Source organism: Quercus lobata, chromosome 3 (assembly GCF_001633185.2).
Source record: "Quercus lobata isolate SW786 chromosome 3, ValleyOak3.0 Primary Assembly, whole genome shotgun sequence".
NCBI lineage: Eukaryota > Viridiplantae > Streptophyta > Magnoliopsida > Fagales > Fagaceae > Quercus > Quercus lobata.
In genome coordinates this window covers 27,256,279-27,266,337 of record NC_044906.1, presented here as the reverse complement: position 1 = coordinate 27,266,337, position 10,059 = coordinate 27,256,279, and the positions used below count along the sequence as shown (strand labels likewise).

At 32.5% G+C, this 10,059-nt stretch overlaps 1 protein-coding gene across 1 annotated transcript; it reads right to left on the bottom strand.

The window, feature by feature from the left end:
* Window positions 1-1,130: 1,130 nt before the first annotated feature.
* On the bottom strand, window positions 1,131-3,114 carry LOC115980665 (F-box protein At3g07870-like). The gene is made up of 2 exons (XM_031102894.1): window positions 1,925-3,114; window positions 1,131-1,301 (listed from the first exon to the last, which is right to left on the bottom strand). Exons 1-2 carry the CDS (start codon window positions 3,107-3,109, stop codon window positions 1,131-1,133), a joined length of 1,356 nt encoding a protein of 451 aa, XP_030958754.1. The 5' UTR covers window positions 3,110-3,114.
* Window positions 3,115-10,059: the final 6,945 nt, after the last annotated feature.

The following is a 10,059-nucleotide window of genomic DNA, read 5'->3' as shown; positions in this document are numbered from 1 at the left end:
ACTATTACCTAATTATTTTTATTAGGAGAACCAAGTTTTACCAAAAAGAAAAAATGGTTTTTTGTCATTGAAAAAAGGACTTTACTTAAATCCAGCCTTGGCCTAATAATAGAGAGCAACAAAAATTGAGGGTTTTGTGGAGGAAAACAAGTAATACGACTATAAGAGTATCAAAGGAATGGTCAAATTTAGTTTTGAAGTTTGATCAATAGCAACCAAAATAAGCAAATGCGCTCCAAAAGGAATACAAATTCTTAGTACCACTTTTTGTGTTCCATCCATTTTATATTCCACTAATCACAAATTTTCATGAATTTAATTTTTTTTTTCTTTCCATTTTAAACTTTGCCTCCAAAAGTATGAATCCAATCAACATTTGATTTAAAGAAATGCTACATCCATAACATTTTTAGAATAAATTTTAAGTGACAATTTGTTACTAGTTCTTATTCAGACTCACTATTGATATCACTTTCTTACTAACAATTTGCCACCTAGAATTTGTTTTGAAAATGTTGTGGATTAGCATTTCTTTTAAGATTAATCTTTAACATGAAAACATTTCAGCGAGTGGGAAAATGGTGTCTTGTGAGTTGAGGCATATAACTGCATCTCTCATACACATGCAATCATACTGCCTACTAGCTAGAAGTGCAACTAGCATTATTTATTAGTAAGAATAGTTCTCTCAACCTAAATTTGACGTACACAATAACTCGAATACATAAAGCTACTTAAATTTTTGGCTTAGAAATTAAAACAATCTCTACTAATGGTGGCATTCTTAAGTACTAGTATTATTATTTTCATTTTGCTTACTGCCGAATAAAAATATCAACATCAGTAGTGTTTCATCCTTAGTTGAATGATTCAACATCAATATTGTAATTTGCATTGTGCTTACTTCCAAATAAAAATATCAACATCAATAGTGTTTCATCATTAGTTGGTGATTCAACACAAAATCAGTAATTCAAAACATAACACTCAACACTTATTTCAGAAACGAATGGTAGTTCTCAAATTCTCCCTATAGAAAATCATGCAGAAACACTTTCAATAGTTGCAACAATGTCAACAAGCCACACATGCTACCCAAAATGTCAGGAACCTTCTTTCAATTTAACAAGTCACTCAAATTGCCTGAGTAAAGGATCAGGCAATCTTATTCCCATAACTTTGGGTGGAGGAAGGATCATTCCACATAGTGCCTCAGCTTTGAAGGGTGCTGATAATAAGAAGTTATACAATTTCTTCACCCATTTTTTCTTTGGAAGAGATTGGATGTTCTTGATATGCCCCTGGTTTGAAAGAACAACAAATATGTCAATTTATATGAGAACAGCTTTGGAGTACATTTAACGTGATTAGATATCTTTTCTTAGCATGTTCCCACACACAAGATTCAGAATGGATTATTAATTTTTTTTTATTTAAAAAAATGGATTATTGAGTTAGAAAAGCAGTGAATTTTACATGTTAGCAAAAACATGGTTTAATAGAAGTGTCCAATATAAAATTCAAATTTTCATTTGCTACAATCTGTCATATGAAACCTAGAAGGAAGCTCATAAATTTCACATGGCACAGTCAATTTCAGTACCAAGATTGTGTGGAAAGTGGAAACAAATTTAGAACTATTACTGCATCTAATTTTCTTTTTGTTTATCCTAGTGCAATTTCTAATTCAAAACTCCAAGTAATGATCTGTACTGTGACATGATTTATCATTCTACAAAACTATATTCTCAAAAGAAGTGTGCCAGTTGATGAAGCAAAAGCATTATCAGGATATTGATGTTTGTTATAATCTCTGCATGTTTTCAAAACACATAATACAAGATCAAAGGGATGCAAAAAATGAAACTCACGCAATTATAACGCCATTATAATAAATAAATAACATTTAGTTAAGCACAAGTACCTTTGATTTTTCTCCAGCCACAGCATCCTTGAGTGAAACAAGGCTAGGAGTGTAAGGAATTGCATGGAATTCTGGATAAATGCCACAAACCTGAACTTCCCTGAAACATTTGCTTCTTGCATTGTACGCACATAGCTGATTAAAATTGCGTAACGCATATATTTCATCCCCCATACCATAGTTGAGAAAATATACAGGTCCTCTTTTCCAGGAAGTATTAGAGATGACAAACTCTTTCATCCAAGACTGCTCGTTACCATATTCCTTCATGACCCAAATATCAACAGAAGAAGAAGTTGGATAGTTCTCACATAAGTAGAGAAAACCTCCTGAAGCACCCAAATGGATGTGTTCAATCTCCCAATTTGGACCCAAGTCTTGAATTGGGGGTCCTGGAAATGGTTGAAACTCTTCCTTCTCAATGTCAAAACTACAAATGAATGTGGAAGTGGAATCAGTAGTATCAATCGGTTGAATCAAACAGTGAAGAGCACCATTCAAGAAAGTACCAAAATATGGTCCAACAAATGAATATGGGGCATCTCCAATGATTCTCCAACTATCTGCACCAAGTGTGTATACCTCAACCCGAGGGGCAGGATTAAAATCGGGACGACGAAATCCCTTATCAAGTGCAAGCTCTGCAATCAACTTGTATTGATTTGTTTTAGGACTGTAACCAAATCCGCGTATTGTTTGCCAGAATCGATCATCCTTAGTTTTGGCTCCTGGAAGAGTCATGTACTCCCCTGTAGCTATGTTACAGACACATGTGACCTCTTTTTTGTGACGAACTGCACTCAAGCACAGCAATCCATTGCAGGAAGTGAGTAGTATCATGTTCTGTCCCAGGAGATAAAACTTTTGAGGCAATTTCTTCAATGGGGCAAACGATGAGTGACCACGAGTGTCCCATTCTGCATGCTCAAGCATATAGAATTTACTGTAGCAACCAGGATTACATGAAAGAAGAGTCTGGATAACAAGGCTGGCTGTAGGTGCTCTAGCAAGGTGCATTCTAGTGAAATAGGGGTCTGAGATAATGTTGTACCAGGTCTTACAAACGTACCTAACTCGAACTAGACTCTTAGCTGGTAATCTCAGCAAAATTTCCATGATAACAAGGATTGGGATGTCCATGTTTGACATCATTTTGTGGTTCTGTCTTCTACCTTCAGTTTCCATTTGTATAAAAGGTTAATGTTGACAGAAGAAAAAAATCCCAGAGGATTTTTTTTTAAAGAAAAAGCCCGGAGGACTTGATGGACTGCAATGTTACACACAATCCCTTAAATATCGAATGTTAGTTGCTATTTCATATTGGGTGGTTATTATGTGATCGTTAATAGTTGTCATTGTGTTAGCATTAGCTTTGGTCTAGTTGTATCTCATCATTTTTAAATTAAAAAACAAATTGTAGTAGAGTCCCAGTAGCCCAAGTTGGTTTAAGCCTTCCTAACTTTTCGATTGTGTAAGTTACCACTAAAATTTATCAGATTATTATTCTCAATTAAAAAAAAAAAAAAAACGGAACTTACATTGAATCAATCCATTATCATTTATCTTCTCTTTATGTTCGAGTTTCTTTAAGAATTCCGGACAATTTGGCGTTTGGTATGGGATAATATTTTAGAATTCTTAGGAATGTTGAAAAGTTCTCACTTTTGAATACAAATCACTCCAATGAATTATATGTTAGAGGTATTTGAATTCTTATTTTCTCACTCAATACCATTTTTGTGGGAATGTAAATTCCCTCTTAAAAAATAGGTATTCACATTTCCATATTTTGATAAAGTTACATTTTGTATAAACTAACAATTTTACCAATTCTCCTTACCCTTTAACGAGTAGAAAAAAAATAAAAATATTATTATAAATTGAAAATTTAAATAATTTTATTTAATTAAACATACATGTTAAATTGTCCATTATTATTATAAATTGACAATTTAAATTATAAGGACTAAATTTGGATTGGACCCAGTATAGGATTGAGTTTTAGCCCAACAAGCCCTAACAATGAATTTGTAGAGCGTGGGTGAAAGAACTAGTTCTATTCCAGAAGAAAGAGTTGCTGATTTAAGAGCATTAAACACAAATAAGATAAGAAGATCTATCCTTGGCACGGTCAGAGGAGCTATGTTATAATGTCTTATTGATGAACAAAGTTACAAGAGTTCAAAGTATTCTTCCAAAGATTTCTTGGTTTTTTCCGATCCATTTTCTTTGGTCACCTTCCCATGTTATATACTACAATCTTGGTATCATCTCTACCATACACGTGTAGGTTAGATTCTAGGAACTTCTTCTTGTCCCATCCAACACTTCCCAGAATCATCAACTAATAGCTGTAAGGCTGCTTAATCACTGTTTAGGTATCACCTCCATATTAATGCGGTCAGAGAGTTAGTTGGGAGGCATTTAATATGGAGGTAGCAGCTTTTGAAGATATTTGTTGCCTCCCTTTGCTCATCCCTTATCTTGTGTCCGACTCCTAGTTGTGATGCAACCCTGAAGAATGTCCAAGATGATAAGACATTCTTCCCGACTTGGGATTTCTGTTTCCGAGATGACTTTTCTCCTCGAACATATTTTGGACTATCACATACAATCTTTATTTCTTCTTCTTATACCATTCCCATTATAACTTTACTTGACCATCCTCGGATTGGGCCATAGGCCCAATTCATATAGTTTTAATTGTACCTTCTAGATAATTGGCCCTCACATAAATAATTATGAATTAAGAGTATAAAAATTGAGTGTATAATTTCATCTTTTATTTATTGGGTTTATTTGTGTTTTATGTTTTGGCATTGTGATTTAACTTTTAATTTTTGGATTTGGTTGGTTATTGAAGATGGCACGAGAACATGGAGTAGAGAGCGGGTGGAGCAGCAAAGAGTCCCATTTATAACAAGCTTGGAGATTATGTCCTAGATTGAAGGCTTTAATTTCATGTTCCTACGCTCTAAGGTTGTTAAATTTTTTAGAGTCTACAAAGATATTTTTATTTTGTGAACAATTTTCAGAAATCGAAAATATGTGTTATCATACAAGTGTTTGAGTTATGAATGTGAAGTTTTGGAGTTTATTAGTAATCCTTTTTGGTATTTGAAAAAGTAAAAAGAGTAATATATTTATACAGGATTCATCTTTTTAGACTGGACTTTTACGTGGTTTACAAGTTCCATTATACAACCACATCATTTTTTTTTTTTTTTTTCCTTTTAGACTCATTTGAGTCGTTGGGTGATGATTCTCGCATTATATGGGGGAACACACAATGATGATGAAAAGCACCATTCTAATCATGAAATTTTTATTATCATAAGCTATAAAAGCACTCTGCCTAATCCTCTCAAAATGTTATTCAATTAAAGTTTTTTTTTTTTTTTTTTTGAGGAACTTATTCAATTAAAGTTGATTGCGAGAGTAATGGATGAATTGGTTGACAACATAGCTACAATCCCAAAAACTTAAAAAAAAAAAAATTTTAAAAAATTGGAGGAAACCAAAATCTATTAAATTTTGAGAAGGATAAAGCAACCACACAACTTATGAAATTTATTGGTATCCATTTGGTTTTGTTATGGTATTTTGGGCAAAAACAATTCTAGATGTTGTAACAATGTACATTTTAGTAAAATAGGAGTCTGAGATAATGTTGGATTAAGTATTTTTTTGAACGAATCTAAGTCAAAATAATTTCCATGATAATGGGGTTGCAATTTTCAGGTTTGAAATATTTTTGTGAGATGGTTCTCTCTACCAATTTCATAGTTGTGAAAATTCAATTTAGATAAAAAAAAAAAGGTAGTAATGAGCTAGGTTTTCAAACTCGGACCAGATCGACCGGTTCGACTCGATAACCTTGAACCGGATGATAATCCAGTTATTTAATAAATAGAACGGTTCAATGCATTATGCTACTTTAAATATAAAATAATTCAAAGAAATGAAGGCAAGAGAAATGGAACCTAAGATCCGAAAGCCTGAAGTGTCACTCTTGAATGAAATTTATTTATTTATTTTAAGATCATAGTTTTTCAATTTTTCATATTATTTGATAATTTTATTAGAGGTTCAAGAATTATGCATTTTACATGTGAATATACAATTTATTAATTTATGTTGAAAATGATTTTATTTTATACATTTTTTTTTTTATAATTTGAAAAATTACTAAGCACAAAAATTTTTAACTTGTTTATGCTTTTATTATTTTCTATCCTTATAAAGTCAAAGTTTTGGGTCAATAGTTTGGGAGTTAACTTAGTGGGATCGAAGGAATGAACAAAAAATTTGGAATGCTACTTATGGAATAATTCAAAATGAGTAATACTATACACAAACTATTCTACAAACATTTTACAAACTATGGCATGCTCCATGTCAACTTTTTAAAAACTAAAATGCCACATAAGATATTAACAAACTCAAATTAAAAAAAAAAGAAAAAAATCTAAAATCCTCAAGCTTCTTTGCCTCCCTCCCTTATTGCCTCTTCAGTCTCAAATCCCAAATCCACAATCCGCTTCCTCTTGTCCATGCCTCCACCCCACCACACTTCGACTCATGCCACTGCCACACAAGTTGTTGGATTCTATGCAAAAACTGCCGGAGCCATGGCTGAGACTAATGCTCCCACAATGCTATCTGATACTTCTAATTCTTCTACTTCTAGTAATTCCTCAACTACTTGTATTTTTTTTTAAAGAAATTTCTTAATTTTAATTTTATAGTTTAGTCATTTTATTTTTAATGTTTATAAATTCAATACATAGTTTAAAGTTTATATTTTTTTTATTATATAATTGAATAGTATTTTTATTGGAAACAATTATGTGATTGTCAGAGAATGAAGACAACATGTCTTTAGATGAAGAAATTGTCATTGTTAAGGAAGAAAATGAGCAAAAGTTAGAGATTGAAAGTATTTTAGAAAATGAGCATTTTATACTATTTATTTGTGTTTTCTGCCAATATATATAATTTGATTGCAAGCTAATCAAAGACCGGTAACTAGTAATAACCCAAGATATTTAGGCACTCCAGGAAGCAATGTACACCAACTATCAATAATTCCTTAACTTTTATTCAATGCTATACTCATTAAGAGTTTTTAATTTAACCTTTTTTGTTTTGTTTAATGAAATTTGTATTTGTAGGGTCATCCAAATCAATTTTGGGGAAGTGGATGTCTAGGGCCAAATACTGACTAGTTTAGTGTTTATGGAACACAACAACATCATATAAACAACTTTAATTTTAATTATTGGATCTGCTACAATTATTGTTAGTACAATGTATATTTAGCTATGTCAATTATTGGCACGTGAATTTGTAAATAATTTAATACATTTTCTTTTGTTCTTTATGTAGGCTCAACATCATGGGCATCAATTTAAAGATCTTTTGTCAAATTACGAATAAAGGGATGGATAGCATTGCTCTTTATTTATGTTATTAAGAGATGGGCATGTTTGATACTCATTGTGTTTGAGTTCATTACTGTGAGAGACCGCGCCCCCGGCCCGTTTTTATAGGATGTTGGGCCAAACCCACATGAATAGCTGGAGTCGTATTATTGCCTCTCAAAATGGAGGTTCGACTAATTATATTTTCCCCTTTAAATTAAGGGTTTTACAATGGAGTCGCCACTTATTTAATTATTGGAAAAATAAGAAAACTATAATTGAAAAATTCTTCATTTTATTAATTTGAAATTGAATTTACATTGATCATAGGAAAATTACATGACTTTGGTCCTAAATACAATCTAAGATAAAGTACATTGCTTTGTTTCCTAGTTACAATCTAAAAATCAAAAATTACATGGATAAGTATTTGATCTACTAACCCTTGATCTAAGTTCGGAGGCTATGTTACAAGGTGGGAAGGTGTTAGGCACCCACCTTGTCCGGTGAAACTGGTCTTCTAGACTATGGTGACCAACATTCATATCATATCATCCAATATGTCAATCAATTTGCATGTTGAATTTAATGTGTGTGCATGTGATAAACTCTAATTTAATTTATTAAGCAATATATTTGAATTGAAAAATAAATTATAGTGAATGTGTGTAGATGATGATAACCTAGATTTAAGGATTTAAAAGAATTATTAAACAAACATGTTTTTCATATTTTTTATGTGGATTTAAGATTAAATCTAGTGATATGCATGAACATGTAATGAACAACCAAGAACATGTAATGAACACATAAGAACAATTAAGAACATTCAAACATATTCAAGAGAATTATCATGCTTTAATCTTAAATTCTCATCATGGCAACATAAACAAACAGTTAGGGAAGGGGATTATACCTTCATGCAAGATCCATATGGTGGAGGAGGGGACTTTTGATGGAGATTCTAAGGGTGGAGGAAAAGAAGAGTTAGGAGAGGGAGAGTGAGTCTCACTCAATACCTTGAGTCACAGGAAGACCAAGATATGACAATACTACTCAACTTCACTAGAACTCAAGAGAAGAGAAGAGAGGGGGGTTTTTTGTGTCTTGGAATGAAGGAGATGAGGGGTTTATATAGTAGTGGTGGAGGAAATATGAATAGAAGACCATTTAATGAGGATTGACAAAGAATCATGAACCTAGACCTCATTTTAGCATTGGGGGAAATCTAGTGCATTAAATGGAAAGATTGGTGAGAGTGAGGAGCAAGCCAAAATTCGGTTTTCCCGTAGCTACTGTAACAGCTTATAGAGCCAACTTTGAAAAATCATATCTACCTCAATTCTGATCGGAATTGTCTCATTCTTATGCTCAAATTGAAGCCCCGAATGTGTAGTTTCTGGGAAAATTAACCTTATTCACAGATTCAAAATATTCTGAGAGATATCGATGAAATGGTGAGCAGAGATCATTTGTTAGAAAATGGTTTTAGCACAATTAACACCAATAGGTCCCAAATTAGCTCCCAATTAACATTAAATGGCTCCAATCACTCCCATTTCAGACTTAATTGGTTCCAAATTTGCTCTAATTAAAAAATAATTGCACAAATTACTCATTGAATAATTAATGTTTAACTATCTAGTTAATTAGGTGTGTGCAACCCTACAATAAAATGTAGTCCTAATCAATCAAATTATGACACATCATCGATCTCAAATTGATTATACTTATAACCAATTAAAATCAATTGTTCATAATCACATATAGTTGGACTCAATTTGTGATAGTGCATCTCAGCCATTAAAACTTGATTTGATGATAACTTTCAATCTAATGATCCGATTAGGGCTCATGACCAGTCGATTTAATCGTTACAACATTAGGATCACTTTGGTGAAATAAGATTAAGGATCTAATGACCAGAATCAAGATGCATATTTCCAATGTGAAATTACCCTTTTACCCTCCATGTGAGGTTAAATACGGGTTGCAAAATAGGGTGTCAACAATTACATAACCTACTTCAACACGAACTAGAGTAGATACAGATACAACAATACATATCAAGGGTCATCCCTATAATACAACAAAGCCTCTACTTGAATAGAGGATAACTCATTATCATATTCAAAAAATAGCTAAAACCATAAAGTTGAAAATAAGAATACCAAATCAGTAAGACCAGGAAAAACACTGGGGAAAAAAAAAAAAAAAAAACAATTGCAATTGGAAAAAAAAGACTGACGACTACAAAACAAAAGACTGACAACTATCCATAAGCACAATCATACAATGTGCTTACTTCATTTACACTACCAAAAAAAAAAACCCTTTGAGAGAGTCAAAAGTAGCTTCCTCTTTGGTTGATGCAGCTCCAATGTAGCATCAGCCTCCTTCCCTACCTATTGTACAACACAAGTGCAGAATCACTAAACTTCTTCCTCTAGGAATGAACACCTGCAATTAACAACAAAACTTGTCATCTTGTCTATTGCCCAAAGAAAAACAATCCCATTCAAAGTATGTTCTCTTCATCGAATAAATTCTTTATTCAAGATATCTATAAACTGGACAACCATCTTCTACTATGTTCTATCACTTTCTTCAATACACTAGCATCCACATCTTGCTGCACAATCAAGTCAGTAACAAGACAAATGACAAAATCCAAAGTCTGAGGGTATAAAAGCTATTCATGCAAACAGTAGG